Raw genomic sequence first — 21,210 nt, 5'->3', positions numbered from 1 at the left:
ACCAAAATGGGTTCTCTTATGTCAAGAAAGCCATTCCTGGTTCTCTTTCTCCGGGGACCCCCTAACCTATCTGCTTACAGTTAGAATGGAGTGGAAGATCTAGCCTTGTCCCCTGTCACGCCCAGGCCAGGGAGCCGGGAGACTGAGGAGTGTCAGCAACTGAAGAATAGGCTAGAAGAATGGGGTTTTCATGTTGTACTTTTAAAAACCTTTAATGACTTCTTATCTTTTTTTCTAGCTGAGTTACGCAGTGTGACAAATTGTCAGTCTAACCAACCAAGGTAAGGAAAAAATCTTGTTGATGAGACCAAAAGAATTAGGGATGTAGTATTCCTAAAACAACCATTTAGCATAATAAGTAAGGGTTTCTTGTTTCAGCATTAAGCTTTGTCCTCGGCTACCTGGAAATATGGAAAAATCACATCTCCCCAGCCTCTGTCCCCTCACCTTCCAGGCTAAAAGATAGAATCCGTAACATCCCTTGGGATGACTTATTTTATTATTGCTATTAAAAAGGAAGTCAGAGACAAGCAGAGCTTAGAGCTGCCTTTCAGATGATTTCAAGTAAAGGCTTTTGAAGTTGGCTGATGTGAAGCAAATCAATAAAGGCTGTGGGTTATGGGAGACTCTTGAAAAAAGGTCAACGTAAATGGGTAGATCTCGGACTTTGTTGGGGAAACTCAGAATAGAAACACTAGAGGTAATATGAGGCTTAGATCCTTTTTCTCCAGTAAACTTAGCTGCTATATTTTTTTGTCTTTAGTAATGAAGGCGATGCTATCAAAGTTTTTGTGCGAATTCGCCCACCTACAGAGGGTTCTGGATCAGCTGATGGAGAGCAAAACTTATGCCTATCTGTGCTGTCCTCTACGACTGTCCGGCTGCACTCCAACCCTGAGCCCAAAACCTTCGTATTTGATCATGTGGCAGAAATGGACACCACTCAGGTAATGATGATTTTGGGAACTCAACTTTTCATTTGGAACATATAAGATTCTGTTATTTGGGAGGATTTCACTTCTGGTCTCTTTAGTTTGACAGATCTCAGATAAGGAAGCTCAAACATTCCATAAATATTTAAAATTTAATATTATTAAATATTTTTCTTCCTTCATCAGACTTTGTACTACAATGACAAGCCTGCTTTATTTTCCCTCTCCAACCTGTGATGGAGGTTGGTGAAGGTGTACTTTTCAGAGCCACTTGGATGATTGATAAGTAAAGTTGAACTACCTAGTTTAAGAAGTGTCTTTTTTTTTTTTTTTTTTGCGGTACGCGGGCCTCTCACTCTTGTGGCCTCTCCCGTTGCGGAGCACAGGCTCCGGATGCGCAGGCTCAGCGGCCATGGCTCACGGGCCCAGCCGCTCCGCGGCACGTGGGATCTTCCTGGACCGGGGCACGAACCCGTGTCCCCTGCATCGGCAGGCGGACTCCCAACCACTGCACCACCAGGGAAGCCCAAGAAGAGTGTCTTGGTTCTGGCTGCCATTACACAAATATCATAGAGTGGGTGGTTTAAACAACAAACATTTATGTCTCACAGTTCTGGAGGTTGGGAATCCAAGATCAAGTGCAAGAGATCCAGCGTCTGGTGAGGACTCACTTCCTGACTTGTAGACAGCTGTCTTCCACTGTGTCCTCACATGGTGGAGAGAGAGAATTCTCTGTGTCTCTTCTTATAAGGGCACTACAGGCATACCTCACTTTATTGCACTTTGCAGATACTGTGTTTATTTACAATTGAAGGCGTGTGGCAGCTCTGCATTGAACACCTCCATTACCATCATTTTTCCAACAGCACTGCTCACTTCATGTCTCTGTGTCACATTTTGGTCAATATTTCTTGAAATATTTTGTTCTTTTTTGTTATTATTATGGTGATCTGTGATCAGTAATCTTTGATGTTACTATTGTAGTTGTTTTGGCATTTTTTAGCAATAAAGTATTTTTAAATTAAGACATGTACATTGTTTTCTTAGAAATAATGCTATTGCACACTTAATAGACTACAGTATAGTACAAATATAACTTTTATATGCACTGAGAAACCAAAAAATTCATTTGACTTGCTTTATTGCTATATTCACTTTATTGAGCTCATCTGGAAACGAACCCACAATATCTCTGAGGTGTGCCTGTACTGCTATCCTGAGGGCTCCACTCTCATGACTGATTACCTCCCGAAGGCCCCATCTCCAAATACCATTACGTTGGGGATTAGTGTTTCAACATATGAATTTCGGGGAGACCTTCAATCCATAGCAGAGAGTGATTGCTTTAAGATTACTATGGTGTTGGGACTCCCCTGGCGGTCCAGTGGTTAAGACTCCGCACTTCCAATGCAGTGGGCACGGGTTCGATCCCTGGTTGGGGAACTAAGATTCCACATGCCACAAGGTGTGGCCAAAAAAAAAAAAATTGCTATGGTGTCAATAACTTTTTCTAATTAAGGACAATTTAGTTAAAATCTAGCTAGCACTATTAAATAGAACTTTCTGCAGTGATGGAAATGTTCTGTAAGTGTGCTGTCCATTACATGAGCCTCTAGATACACATGGCTATTTAAGTTTAAATTAATTAAGATTAATTAAAATTTCAAATTCACCTTTTCAGATTATTAATTTCTCAGATGCCCTAACCACATGTGGCTGTTGAGCACTTGAAATATGACTAGTGCATCTGAGGACCTGACTTTTAATTTTTATTTAATTTTAATTAATTTAAGTAATAGCCACACATGGCTAATGGCTATTGCATTGGACATCACACATCTTGATTATTCCCTCATACACATGGATGTTTTTGATGTTTTTGGTGAGACATGTAGATCTTTAGATCTTTTTCATCTAGGGCATGGCTGGACAATGGAAATAGAAAGTGAGGCATATATATAATTTAACATTTTCTAGTAGCCACATTTTTGGTCGTGCCGTGCGGCTTGCAGGATCTTAGTTCCCCAACCAGGGATTGACCCTGGGCCCTCAGCAGTGAGAGCGCAGAGTCCTAACCACTGGACCACTAGGGATTTCCCTAGTAGCCACATTTTTTTTTTTTTTTTTTTTTTTGCGGTACGCGGGCCTCTCACTGTTGTGGCCTCTCCAGTTGCGGAGCACAGGCTCCGGACGCGCAGGCTCAGCAGCCATGGCTCATGGGCCTAGCCGCTCTGCGGCATGTGGGATCTTCCTGCACCGGGGCACGAACCCGTGTCCCCTGCATCGGCAGGCGGACTCTCAACCACTGCGCCACCAGGCAAGCCTGCCACATTTTTAAGAAGTAAAAAAGAAACAGGTAAAATTAGTTTTAATTCTGTATCTTATTTAACCCAGTATATCTAAAATACCATTTCAACATGTAAGGAATATAAAGCAAGTTATTAATGAGATATTTTTCCATTCTTTTTTTTTTTTCATGTTCAGTCTTCCAAAACTGGTGTATGTTTTATACTTACAACACATCTCAAGTTGGACTAGCCACCTTTCAGGTGCTCTGTAGCCATATGTGGCTCATGGCTACTATACTAGACGATGCAGATCTACAAATTCTTGCATTGTTGATAAGGCTGCATCTATTTATATATAAAAATGAAAATAATAATCAGATGTTGATTATTTAGTATAAGCTTGTGGGAAAAGTACTGAAGAACATATAGGGCTATGTATTTTATGCTGATACCAGTATAATATTGCATGCAGTATGCTAAATTCTATATAAACTCTAGATGTGAGGTTTAAATCTATAATTGCATAGGAGATTAATGGACATAATTATGTTTACAGTTTTATCATCTTAGCTATTTTAGCCTTTCCTATAGTAGATATAATTTTCATGTTATTGCAGATGAAAATTTGCACACACATTTTATTATATTTTAGAATGTAGTTTAGGAAAAATGTTTTCATTTTTGTGAAATGTTAACATATTTGGTGCTTAACATTTATAGGAGTCTGTGTTCTCAACTGTGGCCAAAGGCATTGTGGAGTCTTGCATGAGTGGCTATAATGGTACCATCTTTGCATAGTAAGTTGTTCACTGTTTCCTTATACAAGGGTATAATAGCAAGTGCTTCTATTTGTTTCCTATGGCTTCTGTAACAAATGACCACATACTTAGTGGCTTGAAACAACGCAAATTTATTGTCTTACAGTTCTGTAAGTCAGGAGCTTGACGCTGGTCTCTGAGCTAAAATAAAGGTGTCAGCAGGGCTGTGTTCCTTTCTGAAAGCTCTAGAGGAGAATCTAGAATCTAGTTTTCCGACTTTAGAGACCATGTACATTATTTGGCTTACAGCCCCCTTTCTCCATCTTCCAAGCCAGTGACATGCAACTCTTGCTCTTCCTTAGTCATGTTGCTCTCTGACTGAGGTGGGCATGTTCTTTAATTTTAAGAACTCATGTGATCTGATTGGCCCCACCTGTGTAAGCAAGGTGGGAGGGATTAAACTCTACCTCCTGGAGAGGATCTACATGTTATCCGGGATTCTTCTGTAAGGAAGATTTGTCTTTTTGCCCCATTAATTAATTCATTCATTTATATGGTATGGACTTACATATATTTATTTCATACTTTGGGTTATAATCTAATGCTACCTTATGTTTATCTTGTTGCTTACATTGTTCTAGCTTGGCCATTGGGAGCTTTTTGAGGTTGGTTTCTGTGTCCCTTTGACATGTCACATGCTTTCGTTTTTTGAGCACTTCCTTTACGATGCTACAGCATGCTCCTGGCTCATCTTATATTTTCCGTCTGAGACCTAGAATCAGCCATTTTGGCAAGGAGCCCTGGTTCCTTTTGTTGGAGAATGGTGTTTAGAAACTAAGGGCACTCGGTATGTTTGTTGCTACTGGAGTGTCATTGCTTCTAGGCCTTTTCAGCAGATAGAGCTAGGTAATATATGTATGTATACTAAGTCATGTATACAGACATATCTATAATTGTTTCTGTTTCTATCCATTTCTATATACAGTAAGGTAAACTTGAGTTCATACTGATGTCTCTGACTCTAATCCAAGGGTTTAGAATCCACGTGGGTTCATTCTAGCCTTTCTTTCTTGTTTATCTGTAACTTCCCTTGCTGACAGTGAGAAACCCGGGCTCCCACTGCTACCATCCGTTTATTTATTTGTTCATCCCCAGTACACGTGTAAAGCAGTTTCAGAATTGTTAGCCTGTATCCCTGTGAAGAACAAATTTACTGCGTACAGTGTTTATGTACAGATCCTTTTTTTTTTCCTTAAGTCCTACAATTTCTAGTCAAAACCTCATTTTGTAAACTTACTTAGGCCAGCCCCTTTTCCACCTATACCTTTCAGTGCAGTATGTCATGAACTTGTAATTCAGTTAGATGCATTCCATCCTGGGGTCTCTGACATCCTAGTTGATGTGTTTTGTTTGTTTATTTAGTTTGCATACTTTAAAGTTCACCCTTTGTGATGTACAGTTGCATAGTGTTTTGACAAATGCAGAGACCCAAGCATTTAGCACCCCTATTGAAGAGAACAGTTCCTCCACCTTCAAAGTTCCTCCTGTTTGTCCCATTCATAGTCAGCCACTCCTACCCGCCCCCCCACAACCTCTGGATACACTAATAAATTTTCCATTCCTATAGCTTTGCTTTTCCCAGAGTGTCATATGATTGGAATCATACAATATTTAGCCTTTTGGTTCTGGCTTTTTTCATTTAGGATTTGTCTATGTTGTTGCATGCATCAGTAGCTTTTGCTTTTTCTTTCTTTCCTTTTTTCTCTTTTTTTTGCTGAGTAGTATTTTACTGTGTGGATTTACCACCGTTTTTTTAATTCACTCCCCTGTTAAAGGATATCTTTGTTGCTTCCAGTTTTTAGCAATTATGAATAAAGTTGCTACAAACATTCAAATATTGCGTTTTGTGTGAACATAAGTTTTCAAATCACTTGAGTAAATACGTAGGAATACATTGCTGGGTCATATAGTATAAGAAACTGTCAATCTGTCTTCCAAATATATATTGAAAGTGCATGATGATGGGAATTCTCTGGTGGTCCAGTGGTTAGGACTTGGTGCTTTCACTGCCAAGGGCCTGGGTTCAATCCCTGGTCGGGGAACTGAGGTTCTGCAAGGCTCACAGCGCAGCCAAAAAAAAAAAAAAAAGTGCATGATGATTCTGAGTTTCTAAATGCTGGCAGCCTTAAAATACTGCTCTAGGTTTAATGTTGGAATGTAAGCTGACAACCTTGGCCGTTCTACAAGGTCAGTTTTTTTTACAAGGTGAATCATCTCAGATTTATTTCATAAATAGGAATATAATTTGTAGTACAATTATTTTTTCCTTTTCTTCTAGCAATAGACTTCCTAATTTTATTTAGAACCAGAGGTTTTTAATAGGATGTAGTGAATTATGTAATTAATTTTGAGCAGCTGATGCTTTTTTTGTGTGTGTGCCCTTGGTTCATCTGTAATTGGCTCAAAATACAAGAAAATAAAAAATAAGAAGTTTAAAGCTTGCATTCATCTTGTGCACAAATTCTTCCTTGAAAATTTGCCTTTGCCTTTCATGCTTACTTTTCAGTTGTGTTCAGCAGAACTAAATATTCTCTCTTGACCTGTGAAGCAGATAACCATTTTCTCATGTCTTCTCAAGAAAAAAAAAAAGATTTTTTTTTTCCACAGAATATTTTGAGTGGTAAAGTTCAAAAATCAATTTGAAATAAGAGCCATAATTACCAGAGATTATATGTCTTCAGAACTGTTTTCTTTGAAGATCCTTAGGCATACTAATTATAATATTTAATTTGAAAATTGCTTTTGGTAGTCGAGGGCAGAAATGAGAAACATACGGAGAGAAGTGAGCATTGATTTATTGGTTGGGTGAGCATGCTTTCTGGTTTACTTTAGACATTCTCAATTCGAGTTATTGTTAATAGTGTCCCCTTCACTTTCAAGTAGGACGCTCAACGATATCCATTTCTTATTCTGAGTTAACTGAAGAACTTTTTTCCCCCTACTTCCGAAAGAAAGAGGTAAACAACTAGATTATACTGTTTTCTAGCTCTTGGGAGCATTGAACCAAAAAGTAAACTCAAAATTTTATATTTGTGCCATGAATCCAATGTAAACACATTTAACATCCTAATTGACATCTATATTCAACATAAATTTTTATTTTGTTTTTATTTTTTAAATATTTATTTATATTTATTTTGGCTGCACCAGGTCTTAGTTGTGGCACGTGGGATCTTTAGTTGCGGCATGTGGACTCTTAGTTGTGGAATGCATGCAGGATCTAGTTCCCTGACCTGGGATCAAACCTGGGCCCCCTGCATTGGGAGCATGGAGTCTTACCCACTGGACCACCAGGGAAATCCCTAAATTTAAATTTTTTTAGTTGTTTCTTGGTGTACCTGAGGAGATATGACACTATACAAAAAAAAAAAAAAAAATCAAGCCTATAGCATAAGGATGTTTTTAATTGCTTTATTTTTAAATGAAGACATACATCTTAGTATCTTTTAAAGGCAGAATTTAGGAAGATAATTGCTGCATTATTTAGAATAGCAAAAATTGGGGAAAAAAAGTCTAGTTGGTTCTGATTAAATAAATTATGATACATTCATGGAATACTATGTAGCCATTAAAAATAAAGAGGCAGATCTCTATTTACCAACATAGAAAGATGTGTGAGATAAAAATTTAGGGGAAAAAACAGGTTGCAGAGAAGTATGAATAGCATCATTCCAATTTTGTAAATAAAAATTAAATGAAAACTCTGATGGCCATGTCTGTATAATCCAGAAGCATTTATTAGACAGTTAAGAGTGGTTAAGTTTTAGTGGTAGAATAGGAGAGAAAGAAAATGTATCATTCACTTTTTACCTGATATAATTTTTAAAAAGAAAGACAATTAGTTCTTTGTGGGGAAAATTTATATACTAGTAGACCATATTAAAACAGGGTAGTCTTCTAAATTTCATGTGTGAAAATAATATATGAAACATTCTTTTTTACAGTGGACAGACTGGTTCAGGGAAAACATTTACTATGATGGGTAAGTAAATTAGAGATTAACATTTACTGGCTTAGTCTACTCTTTTTGTGATGACAGAACTTAGTATATTTTTTGGAAAGGAATACTTTCTGGTATATGATGTTGACCTCTTAAAATTAGGGTTATTTCCCAAGCTTCTGTCAGATTGCGACCTCCATTATAGCAAAGTCTGTGTTTTTAGCTATGTTCCCAGCTCAATGCTTAGCACAGAGTATGTGCTCAATGAACAATTTTTGAAGTGGGTTTAATGAACTTTTATATATTATGTACTGTATAACCACTACCCAGACCAAGATTCCTAGTCCGTAACTACTCCCACTGCTGTCCCCTGACATATGTATTACTCTGACTTCTAATAATTAATGATGTTGAGCATCTTTTCATGTGCCTCTTGACCATCTGTATGTCTTCCTTGGTGAAATGTCTATTTAGGTCTTCTGCCCATTTTTTAACTGGATTGTTTGTTTTTTTCATATTGGGTTCCATGAGCTGTTTGTGTATTTTGGAGATTAATCCTTTGTCTGTTATTTCATTTGCAAATATTATCTCCCATTCTGAGGGTTGTCTTTTTGTCTTGTTGATGGTTTCCTTTGCTGTGCAAAAGCTTTTAAGTTTAATTAAGTCCCATTTGTTTATTTTTGTTTTTATTTCTGTTACTCTAGGAGGTGGGTCAAAAAAGATCTTGCTGTGGTTTATGTCAAAGTGTGTTTTTCCTATGTTTTCCTCTAAAAGTTTTATAGTCTCTGGTCTTACATTTAAGTTTTTAATCCATTTGGAATATATTTTTGTATATGATGTTAGGTAGTGTTCTAATTTCATTCTTTTACATGTAGCTGTCCAGTTTTCCCAGCATCACTTATTGAAGAGGCCGTCTTTTCTCCATTGTATGTTCTTGCCTCCTTTGTCGTAAATTAGGTGCGAATATGTGCGTGAGTTTATCTCTGGGCATTCTGTCCTGTACCGTTGATCTGTATTTCTGTTTTTGTGCCAGTACCATACTGTCTTGATTACTGTAGCTTTGTGGTATAGTTTGAAGTCGGGGAGCCTGATTCCTCCAACTCCATTTTTCTTTCTCAAGATTGCTTTGGCTATTCGGTGTCTTTTGTGTTTCCATACGAATTGTAAGTTTTTTTGTTCTAATTCTGTGAAAAACGCCATTGGTAATTTGATAGGGATTGCATTGAATCTGTAGATTGCTTTGGGCAGTATAGTCATTTTCACAATCTTGATTCTTCCAATCCAAGAACATGGTATGTTTCTCCATCTGTTTATGTCATCTTTAATTTCTTTCATCAGTGTCTTATAGTTTTCTGCATACAGGTCTTTTGTCTCCCTAGGTAGGTTTATTCCTAGGTATTTTATTCTTTTTGTTGCAATGGTAAATGGGAGTGTTTCCTTAATTTCTCTTTCAGATTTTTCACCATTAGTGTGTAGGAATGCAAGAGATTTCTGTGCATTAATTTTGTATCTTGCAACGTTACCAAATTCATTGATTAGTTCTAGTAGTTTTCTGGTGGCATCTTTAGGATTCTCTATGTATAGTATCATGTCATCTGCAAACAGTGACAGTTTTACTTCTTCTTTTCCAATTTCTATTCCTTTTATTTCTTTTTCTTCTCTCATTGCTGTGGCTAGGACTTCCAAAACTATGTTGAATACGAGTGGTGAGAGTGGACATCCCTGTCTTGTTCCTGATCTTAGTGCACATGCTTCCAGTTTTTCACCACTGAGCATGATGCTTGCTGTGGGTTTGTCATATATGACCTTTGTTATGATGAGGTGGGTTCCCTCTATGCCCATTTTCTGGAGAATTTTTATCATAAATGGGTGTTGAATTTTGTCAAAAGCTTTTTCTGCATCTATTGAGATGATTATATGGTTTTTTTTTTTTTTTTTTTTTTGGTGGTACGCGGGCCTCTCACTGCTGTGGCCTCTCCCGTTGCAGAGCACAGGCTCCGGATGCGCAGGTCCAGCGGCCATGGCCCACGGGCCCAGCCGCTCCGTGGCATGTGGGATCCTCCCGGAGCGGGGCACGAACCTGCATCCCCTGCATCGGCAGGCGGACTCTCAACCACTTCGCCACCAGGGAAGCCCGATCATATGGTTTTTATTCTTCAGTTTGTTAATATGGTGTATCACATTGTTTTATTTGCGTATATTGAAGAATCCTTGCATCCCTGGGATAAACCCCATTTGATCATGGTGTATGATCCTTTTAATGTGCTATTGGATTCTGTTTGCTAGTATTTTGTTGAGGATTTTTGCATCTATGTTCATCAGTGATATTGGTCTATAATTTTCTTTTTTTGTGATATCTTTTTCTGGTTTTGGTATCAGGGTGATGGTGGCTTTGTAGAATGAGTTTGGGAGTGTTCCTCCCTCTGCAATTTTTGGAAGAGTTTGAGAAGGATTGGTGTTAGCTCTTCTCTAAATGTTTGATAGAATTTGCTTGTGAAGCCATCTGGTCCTGGACTTTTGTTTGTTGGAAGGTTTTTAATTCTGGTTTCAATTTCATTACTTGTGATAGGACTGCTTATATTTTCTAATTCTTCCTGGTTCAGTCTTAGAAAATTGTACCTTTCCAAGAATTTGTCCATTTCTTCGTGGTTGTCCATTTTTTTGGCATATGGTTGTTGCAGTAGTCTCTTATCATCCTTTGTATTTCTGCAGTGTCAGTTGTGATTTCTCCCTTTCATTTCTAATTTTATTGATTTGCATCCTCTCCCTTTTTTTCTTGATGAGTCTAAGGATTTATCAATTCTGTTTATCTTCTCAAAGAACCAGCTTTTAGTTTTATTGATTTTTGCTATTGTTTGCTTCATTTCTATTTCATTTATTTCTGCTCTGATCTTTATGTTTTCTTTGTTCTTCTTTCTCTAGTTGTTTTAAGTGTAGTGTTATATTGTTTATTTGAGATTTTTCTTGTTTCTTGAGGTGAGGTTGAATTGCTGTAAACTTTCCCCTTAGAACTGCTTTTGCTGCATCCCATAGGTTTGGGGTCATTGTGTTTTCATTGTCATTTGTTTCTATGTATTTTTAAATTTCTTCTCTGATTTCTTCAGTGATCTCTTGGTTATTTAGTGGCACACTGTTTAGCCTCCAGTGTTTTTTTACACTTTTTTTCCTATAATTGATTTCCAGTCTCAGAGCATTGTGGTCAGAAAAGATGCTTGATATGATTTCAATTTTCTTAAATTTTTCAAGGCTTGGTTTGTGAACCAATATGTGATCTATCCTGGAGAATGTTCCATGTACACCTGAGAAGAAAGTGTATTCTGCCACTTTGGGGTGGAATGTTCTATAAATATCAATTAGATCTATCTAGTCTATTGTGTCATTTAAAGCTTGTGTTTCCTTATTTATTTTCTGTTTGGATGATCTGTCCATTGGTGTAAGTGAGGTGTTAAAGTCTCTTACTATTATTGTGTTACTGTCAATTTCTCCTTTCATGGTTGTTAGCATTTGCCTTATGCATTGAGGTGCTCCTCTGCTGGGTGCATAAACATTTTTAATTGTTATATCTTCTTCTTGGATTGATCCTTTGATCATTATGTAGTGTCCCTCCTTATCTCTTGTAACAGTCTTTATTTTAAACTCTATCTTATCTGATACGAGTATTGCTACTCCAGCTTTCTTTTGATTTCCATTTGCATGGAATATCTTTTTCCATCCCTTCACTTTCAGTCTGTATGTGTTCCTAGGTCTGAAGTGGTTCTCTTGTAGACAGCATATATATGGGTCTTGTTTTGTATCCATTCAGCCAGTCTGTGTCTTTTGGTTGGGGCATTTAATCCATTTACATTCAAGGTTATTATCGATATGGATGTTCCTATTACCAGTTTCTTAATTGTTTTGGGTTTGTTTGTTTGTTTGTTTTTAACATCTTTATTGGAGTATAATTGCTTTACAATGGTGTGTTAGTTGGGTTTGGTTTTTTTCTCTTTTTTTTGTGGTACGCGGGCCTCTCACTGTTGTGGCCTCTCCCATTGCGGGGCACAGGCTCTGGACGTGCAGGCTCAGCGGCCATGGCTCACAGGCCCAGCCGCTCCGCGGCATGTGGGATCTTCCCGGACCGGGGCACGAACCCGTGTCCCCTGCATTGGCAGGCGGACTCTCAACCACTGCGCCACCAGGGAAGCCCCAGTTGGGTTTATTTTTGTGTGTCTTTTTCTTCTCTTGTGTTTCCCACTTAGAGAAGTTTCTTTAGCATTTGTTGTGAAGCTGGTTTGGTGGTGCTGAATTCTCTTAGTTTTTGTTTGTTTGAAAAGCTTTTGACTTCTCCATCGAATCTGAATGAGATCCTTGCTGGATAGAGTAATCTTGGTTGTAGGTTCTTCCCTTTCATCACTTTAAGTATATCCTGCCACTCCCTTCTGGCCTGCAGAGTCTGCTGAAAAATCAGCTGACAACCTTATGGGGATTCCTTTGTGTGTTATTTTTTAAAATATTTTTTCTTTGAACTTAATTTTTGTTAGTTTGATTAATATGTGTTTTGGTGTGTTTTTCCTAGGGTTTATCCTGTATGGGACTCTCTGTGCTTCCTGGACTTGGGTGACTATTTCCTTTCCCATGTTCGGGAAGTTTTCCATTATAATCTCTTCAAATATTTTCTCAGACACTTTCTTTTTCTCTTCTTTTTCTGGGACCCCTATAATTCGAATGTTGGTGCATTTAGTGTTATCCCAGAGGTCTCTGAGATTGTCTTCAATTCTTTTCATTCTTTTTTCTTTATTCTGCTCCTCGGCAGTTATTTCCACCATTTTGTCTTCCAGCTCACTTATTCCTTCTTTTGCCTCTGTTATTCTGTTATTGATTCCTTCTAGTGTATTTTTCATTTCAGTTAATGTGTTGTTCATCTCTGTTTGTTTGTTCTTTAGTTCTAGATCTTTGTTAAACATTTATTTTCTCAATCTGTGCTTCCATTCAATATCTGAGATTCTAGATCATCTTTACTATCATTACTCTGAATTCTTTTTCAGGTAGATTGCCTATTTCATCTTCATTTATTTGGTCTTGTAGGTTTTTTTACCTTGCTTCTTCATCTGTGACATATTTTTTTGCTGTCTCCTTTTTTTTTTTAATGAGTGGGATTGTGTTCCTGTTTTACTGGTTGTTTGGCCTGAGGCTTCCAACACTGGAGTTTGTAGGCTCTTGGGTAGAGCTGGGTCTTGGTGCTGAGATGAGGAACTCTGTGAGACCTCACTCTGATGAATATTCCCTAGGGTCTGAGGTTCTCTGTTAGTCCAGTGGTTCAGATTCGGAGCTCCCACTGCAGGAGCTTCAGCCCAACCCTGTGCTCACAAATCAAGATCTCGCAAGCCACATGGGGTGGCAAAAAAAAGAGAACAATAACAAAGTAAAAAACAAAATTAGACTAGGAAACTAATAGATATATTAGAAAGAATCTAACAATAAAAATATAGATGAATCAACAATTGGAAGGTACGTCAGTACCACAATAGTAAAAAAAGAGGAGGAGGGAGAAGAAAAAAAAGGAAAGGGGGGGGGAAGGCCTTGGCTGTGGAGAGCAGGGCCTAAGCAAGGGTGAGGTTTGGGCGGTGGGTGGGGCCAGTGCTCAGCACCCACAGGGCTGGAAAAGGCCCTGGGGGCTGTGTGGGGGTGGGGCTTAGACTCAAGGAACAGAAGGGGCTCAGGCATGGGCCTGGTCTCAGAGGGCGGGGGACCTCACCTGGGAGCCCAGCAGGCTACCTGGGCTTGAGTGGGTGGGGCAAACGCCCTCCTCTCCTCTCCTCTCCTGCTCCTCCCGTCTGGGGTCTGGTTAGGGTCCCCTCCCACCTGCCAATCCTGATCTCCCTGTCCTCCCTCCTATACCCCCAGGACCAATTGGGGGTGGGCCTTGGAGGGCAGGGAAGTGGTCTGGGAGCTCAGTAGGCTCCCTGGGCCCGAGTGGGCGGGGAAAGCAACCTCTGCTCCTCTCCCCCTCCTCCTTGATGGCCCCTCCCACCTGCCACTCCTGATCTCCCTGGCCTCCCTCCTGTGCCCCCAGGACCCATGCAGCCTGGATGGGGCTTTGTGGGGGGGGGACTGGCTTGGGAGCTCAGCAGTCTCCCCGAGACCAGTGGGCCAGGCAATTGCCCTACGCTCCTCTCCCACTCTTCCCGGAGAGTCCCTCCCACCTCCCTCTCCTGATCTCCGCAGCCTCAGGGGAGCCGATCCTGTCTGGCCTCCACTTCTCCTCCTCCCTTGGTCCCCCTATGTCCTACTGGTTCACTCTGGGGTTCCTCCCATCTCTTTGGGGTCAGAGCCCCCCACCAGTGGCCGGCAGGCGCCCTAGTTGTGGGGAGACACTAACTCTGCGTCTTCCCACACTGCCATCTTAAAGGAGCTCCACATTTTCTATTCTGCTGTTGCTAGAGAGTTTTAGAGCACATGAATAGTACTGTTATGGACATTTTTTTCTTGTGTGTGTCTTTTATAGTGCATATCTATTGAACTTCTGGGTGTGGACTTGCTGGGTTATAGTATATGTATGTTCAGCTTTAGTAAAAATGTCATGATGGAGATGCGTAGACATAGAATTTCCCAGTGCTCCACATCCATGTCCACACTTGGTATTGTCCGTTTTAAAATTTTTAGTTGTTCTGGAGTATGTATAGTACTATCTCGTGTTTTTATTTGCACTTGTTTGATGTCCATTGACTACTAAGCACCTTTTATACGTTTATTGGACATTTGAATAGCCTCTCTGTAAAATGCCCATTCAAGCTTTTTTCTCTTTTTTTAAAATAAATTTATTTATTTATATTTGGCTGCATTGGGTCTTCTTTGCTGTGTGCAGGCTTTCTCTAGTTGCAGTGAGTGGGGGCTGCTCTTCGTTGTGGTGCGTGGGCCTCTCATTGCTGTGGCTTTTCTTGCTGTGGAGCATGGGCTCTAGGTGTACGGACTTCAGTAGTTGTGGCATGTGGGCTCAGTAGTTGTGGCTCGAGGGCTCTAGAGCACAGGCTCAGTAGTTGTGGTGCATGGGCTTAGTTACTCTGCTGCATATGGGATCCTCCCAGACCAGGGCTTGAACCCATGTCCCCTGCATTGGCAGGTGGATTCTTAACCACCGCGACACCAGGGAAGTCCCTCAAGCTTTTTTCTTATTTAAGAATTATCTTGTCTTTTTCTTACTCAGTTGTGGGGATTCTTCATAAAATAGATTATCTCTTTGTCTATGATATAGATTACAGATTTTTCTGTAGGTTTTTTCTTTTGGCTTATTTAATTTTTTCTGATGCCAAAGTTTTTTATTTTTATGTGGTTGAATTTCAGGTTTTCTTTGTTTTGTTTTGTTTTTTAATGGTTTCTGAATTGTGAGTTTTAGTAAGAAAGGTTTTCCCTTCTCTGAGGTTATGACAACATATAAGTGAGTGCTTAAAATATGCCAGGCACTCTTCAAGGCTCTGGTGGTCTGTTCAAATACAAGGCAATGTCCAGGCTCTCATGGAGTTTATATTCTCACGGGGGATGTACAAGTAAAAACAAATAAATGTCTAGTAATTATGCCAGAGGTAGTAAGTACTATGAAGAAAAATAAGAGGATGGAAAAGAGCAGCAGGTGCTGTTTTAGTTAGGTGGGTCAGAGAGGCCTCTCAGCATGACATTTGAAGAGAATTACTGAGTGAAATGAGAAGGAACCATAAGACTCTGGGAGAAGAATCTTCCAGGCAGAGGGACCATCCCTGCAAATGCACAGGCCCTGAGTTGGGAGCATGCTCAAGAGCATTCAAGAAACAGCAAGAAGACACATGGGGCTAGAGTGGAATTTTACAGAATAAGGGGCAAGTTGAAATTGTAGCCTGAAGCCAGGTCATGGATTTTGGAATTTTTCATGAGTGTATGTGAAGTCATGGGAACGGGTTTTTTTGTTTGTTTTTTTTGTTTGTTTTTTTAAAGAAGAATTACATGGTCTGATGTATAATTAAAAGGACTACTCAGGCAGCTGAATGGAATAGAGACCCTAGGAGGGGCTAGAGCCGAAGCAAGATAGGGAGCCAAGGCAGGAGACTAGGCAAGAGATGATAAGGTAACTATAATGAATATTTTGAGTATCTTTATATAGTATTTAGCAGGAAAATGTTATAAAATTATCTGCACGTATTCTAATATTATCTGTCCTCTGTGTTCATTTACTTGCATTTCTCTGCCCTGTTTTTATTTTTTTCTTTTATCTTTTTAAGGTACAGTTTACAAGGGCCATTTAAAATATTTTAGGTGTGGCACACCGAGATGACAGTAATATCTTAAAATTTATTTTCTGTAATTTTCTTGCGTACACCAGCATTTTGTTAGTTCCTTTGGCCTCTAAGGCATATATATATATTTTAAATAAATTTACTTATTGATTAATTAATTTTTGGCTGTGTTGGGTCTTCATTGCTGTGTGTGGGCTTTCTCTAGTTGTGGCAAGCGGGGTGCAACTCTTCATTGCAGTGCACTGGCTTCTCATTTCGGTGGCTTCTCTTGTTGTGGAGCATGGGCTGTATACACATGGGCTTCAGTAGTTGTGGCGCATGGGCTTAGTTGCTTCTTGGCATGTGGGATCTTCCCAGACCAGGGCTTGAGCCTGTGTCCCCTACATTGGCTGGTGGATTCTTAACTGCTGCACCACCAGGGAAGTCCCTCTAAGGCATGTTTAACTAATACATATAGTAACTTCTGGATCTTTTCTAGCTTTATAGTTTTTTTTCTGGCAAATATAGCTATAGCTTGAATTAGTATCCAAAAAATCCTGCTGTTTACATATCCACTCACATCTCCCCTTTTCCCCAGTGTTAACAAAATAGAGATTGGATTGCTCTTCAATTTTCTGTCTGTACAGAAATCTTGTGAAGAATTCCTATAGTATCTTTCTTACCAGCTTGGCTTTTACTGCCCAATTAAGAAAATACTAGCTAATGCTAATTTTTATACCCTGTGAGATAGTTATTACCATTACTATTTCCATTTTATAGTTGAAAACTCCAAGAGGTTAAGTAATTAGCCTGTGGCCACAGAACCAGTGTATAAAGATCAGCCTAGGAGACAGAATGTCTTATGCAACAGTAAAGTACAATTATTTGTTATTTCTGCTACTTTTGGTACCTGCAGAAGGAAAATTTTCAAGCTTGGGACTGAAATGGATTTTTTAATTTATCAAACAACAACTACTTTTTAAAATTGCTTAGTGGCTATTGTGGGCCCTTCCCTTCAGTCCCATTGATAGGCAGGTTCTATTATGCCATCTGTTACCACGATTTATCTTGTTTGGGGGCCTGAAAGAAACTGATTATACAATTTGTCTTTTCTATATGAATTGCCTTTCAGTTTTGCTGTTTTGAAAGACTCCTGTTAACAGAATAAAAATGAACAGCTATATATATATATTTTTACATTTTTCTTTAGGACCATCTGAATCTGATCATTTTTCTCATAACCTGAGAGGAGTAATTCCACGAAGTTTTGAATATTTGTTTTCCTTAATTGAACGTGAAAAAGAGAAGGTAAAACTTATTGTAAAAATAAAGCGATTCTATGAAATACCTAGTTTTGAGTAGCTAACTACTAATAATTAGCTCATGGTACATGGAAGGGCATCATTGGTAGTCTACAGTGTGGATAGGCTAGAGTCATAAAAAAAATCTTTCAATTCTTAAGATAAAATTAAGGATTCTGAGTTTTTTATTTTCTACACGTTTTTAGTCTATAAAACATGCATCATCCATGAACCCACATTGAAAGAAAGAAGAATGTAGTGCTTCTTAGGCTCTCAGATTTTACAAGAGAGAAAGTGTAAAGAAAATCTTAACTGAGGAAAACAAATTCATTAAGCTCCATCACCTACCTGCACCTAGGCTCACAGTTGACTGCAGCTGTCCCTACATCTTCATGACAGCCACTAGTAATGGGCCCATCTGTACTTCCTTTGCAGCACCTGCTACCATCTGACTATGCTCTCCTTGCTTCACACATGGTGTTCCATCATCCTAGCGATGTGGCCTTCCATTTTCCATTGACTCCCAGATTGGGTCATTCTGTTGGTTGTGCGTCTTTAGCTTAGGGAATTCCAGGCTTAAGAGCCATTAGTGTTTTATGTTCTATTACGTTTGTGCCAAGGAGTCTGATATATAGCATTGGTTTACCACTTACTCCTTTGCAGAAACTATGCCTGACCATTGCAGTTAGACACACATATTATTTGCCAGTGAAGTAAGTTTAGTGATGTGCATTTCTGTGGTTAAAAATCCTATAGCAAGGCTTTTTAAAGAAAACTTTTATTTGTTTATTTTTTTAAAGAGAGACTTTTAAAATACATTGTTTTCAGTCGTTTGAGGAATATAACACTTGATTCATATATAAGACAGGTGAAAATGGAATTGCTATTTTCATCACAAGGGGAAAAAATTATGTAACTATGTATGGCGATGGATGTTAACTAGGCTTATTGTGATCATTTTGCAATATATACAAATATCAAATCATTATGTTACACGCCTGAAACTAGTATAATGCTGTATATCAATTATGCCTCAATTAAACAAAAAATGGAATTGCCTATTTGGAATGCTCAAGTCCCACCTCCCTGTCTTTGTTCTGAGGCACTGTTGGGAACTTTAGGGCTCCTGGGACCACAGTTTGATGCTGCTTTAAAGTGTACTGATGTGCTGAAACTAGTAACCTACATTTTAATACTGACTTTTAAGTGTCCTGTATTGTGTAAAGGATAATGTTGTAGGAAATTTATATGTTGTGAAGTGAGTGAAAGATGAATGCTCATGAAAGGTAAGGATGAACTCATGAAAAGAATATAGCTAAACCAGGCTTCTCTTTTACAGGCTGGAGCTGGAAAGAGTTTTCTTTGTAAGTGTTCCTTTATTGAAATCTACAACGAGCAGATCTATGACCTCCTGGACTCTGCTTCGGCTGGACTGTACTTAAGGGAGCATATTAAGAAGGGAGTCTTCGTTGTTGGTGCTGTGGAGCAGGTGGTGACCTCAGCTGCTGAATCCTATCAGGTACCCTGCCTTGAGCAATTTGATTTGTAGGCAATATAGCATGCTGTGATGAGCACCTTGATCTCAAAAAAAAGAAAGAGTTGAGTTACTAAAAATGTTTTATAAAGCCATAACCAGAATGTTCATGAGAAGAAATGAAAGAAGGATATGACACTGTTTTATAAATTTCCCCTTAGTTAAAATAGAAGTTTGACCCCTTGATTATTTGTTATTTTGGTGTTGTTCATTCTGGTCATAGACTCTTAAAAACTACCTTATATGTCACTGGGGGACAGTTTGTTAGTGACCATATCCCTTTAGTTGTTCCTCCTGGGAGCTGCCCTTTTGTTTTTTTTGGTTTTTTTTAAAGGATATAGAGTTACAGTTTTATTTTATTATTTATTTATTTAATAAATTTATTTATTTATTTAATTTTGGCTGTATTGGGTCTTTGTTGCTGCGCGGGGGCTTTCTCTAGTTGTGGCGAGTGGGGCTACTCTTTGTTGTGGTGCACGGGCTTCTTACTGCAGTGGCTTCTCTTGTTGCAGAGCATGGGCTCTAGGCGAATGGACTTCAATAGTTGTGGCACATGGGCTCAGTAGCTGTGGCGCATGGGCTTAGCTGCTCCGCGGCATTGGGATCTTCCCGGACCAGGGCTCGAAACTGTATCCCCTGCAGTGGCAGGCAGATTCTTAACCACTGCGCAACCAGGGAAGCCCGGAGCTGCCCTTTTGAAGAGCTCCTAGGATCTCTGCCCTTCAAACCAGCTGGCTCTTCTCTCTATTTTCTACCCTTGTTTATTACTTGTTAGGTGTCAAAAGGCAACCTCTTTTGGCCATTCAGCTCAGGACAAAGAAACCTTTTGACAGGAATTTGCAAAATATTCTATTCACATTTTTTTGAATTTTTTTAAATTAATTTTTTTATACTGCAGGTTCTTATTAGTTATCCATTTTATGCATATTAGTGTATACATGTCAATCCCAATCTCCCAATTCATCACACCACCACACACACACACACACACCCCACCACTTCCCCCACCTTGGTGTCCATACGTTTGTTCTCTACATTTGTGTCTCTATTTCTGCCCTGCAAACTGGTTCATCTGTACCATTTTTCTAGGTTCCACATATATACGTTAATATATAATATTTGTATTTCTCTTTCTGACTTACTTCACTCTGTATGACAGTCTCTAGATCAATCCACGTCTCTACAAATGATCCAATTTCATTCCTTTTTATGACTGAGTAATATTCCATTGTATACATGTGCCACATCTTTTTTATCTATTTGTCTGTTGATGGGCATTTAGGTTGCTTCCATGACCTGGCTATTGTAAATAGTGCTGCAGTGAACATTGGGGTGCATGTGTCTTTTTGAATTATGGTTTTCTCTGGGTATATGCCCAGTAGTGGGATTGCTGGGTCATATGGTAATTCTATTTTTAGTTTTTTAAGGAACCTCCATACTGTTCTCCATAGTGGCTGTATCAATTTACATTCCCACCAACAGTGCAAGAGGCTTCCCTTTTCTCCACCCCCTCTCCAGCATTTGTTGTTTGTAGATTTTCTGATGATGCCCATTCTAACTGGTGTGAGGTGATAGCTCATTGTAGTTTTGATTTTCATTTCTCTAATAATTAGTGATGTTGAGCAGGTTTTCATGTACTTCTTGGCCATCTGTATGTCTTCTTTGGAGAAAATGTCTATTTAGGTCTTCTGCCCATTTTTGGATTGAGTTGTCTGTTTTTTCAATATTGAGCTACATGAACTGTTTATATATTTTGGAGATTAACCCTTTGTCCATTGATTCGTTTGCAAATATTTTCTCCCATTCTGAGGGTTGTCTTTTCGTCTTACTTGTAGTTTCCTTTGCTTTGCAAAAGCTTTTAAGTTTCATTAGGTCCCATTTGTTTATTTTTGTTTTTATTTCCATTACTCTAGGAGGTGGATCAGCAAAGATCTTGCTGTGATTTATGTCAAAGAGCATTCTTCCTATATTTTCCTCTAAGAGTTTTATAGTGTCCAGTCTTACATTTAGGTCTCTAATCCATTTTGAGTTTATTTTTATGTATGGTGTTAGGGAGTGTTCTAATTTCATTCTTTTACATGTAGCTGTCCAGTTTTCCCAGCACCACTTATTGAAGAGACTGTCTTTTTCTCCATGGTATATCCTTGCCTCCTTTGTCGTAGATTAGTTGACCATAGG

At 39.0% G+C, this 21,210-nt stretch overlaps 1 protein-coding gene across 4 annotated transcripts in view; it reads left to right on the top strand.

Annotated features, from left to right (window-relative positions):
* Positions 1 to 21,210, top strand: part of KIF15 (kinesin family member 15) — an 88,328-nt gene that overhangs the window by 5,964 nt on the left and 61,154 nt on the right. For all 4 annotated transcript variants that reach the window (XM_060109845.1, XM_060109846.1, XM_060109844.1 and 1 more), the window contains exons 2-7: positions 239 to 281; positions 764 to 947; positions 3,941 to 4,017; positions 7,983 to 8,020; positions 17,408 to 17,505; positions 18,838 to 19,017. In XM_060109845.1, the coding sequence (XP_059965828.1) occupies positions 239 to 281; positions 764 to 947; positions 3,941 to 4,017; positions 7,983 to 8,020; positions 17,408 to 17,505; positions 18,838 to 19,017 (620 nt within the window). The remainder of the gene's footprint in view (positions 1 to 238; positions 282 to 763; positions 948 to 3,940; positions 4,018 to 7,982; positions 8,021 to 17,407; positions 17,506 to 18,837; positions 19,018 to 21,210) is intronic.

This window comes from Mesoplodon densirostris, chromosome 10 (assembly GCF_025265405.1).
Source record: "Mesoplodon densirostris isolate mMesDen1 chromosome 10, mMesDen1 primary haplotype, whole genome shotgun sequence".
Classification (NCBI taxonomy): Eukaryota; Metazoa; Chordata; class Mammalia; order Artiodactyla; family Ziphiidae; genus Mesoplodon; species Mesoplodon densirostris.
The sequence above is the reverse complement of the archived record's forward strand: the minus strand, read 5'-3'. Positions and strand labels throughout refer to the sequence as shown.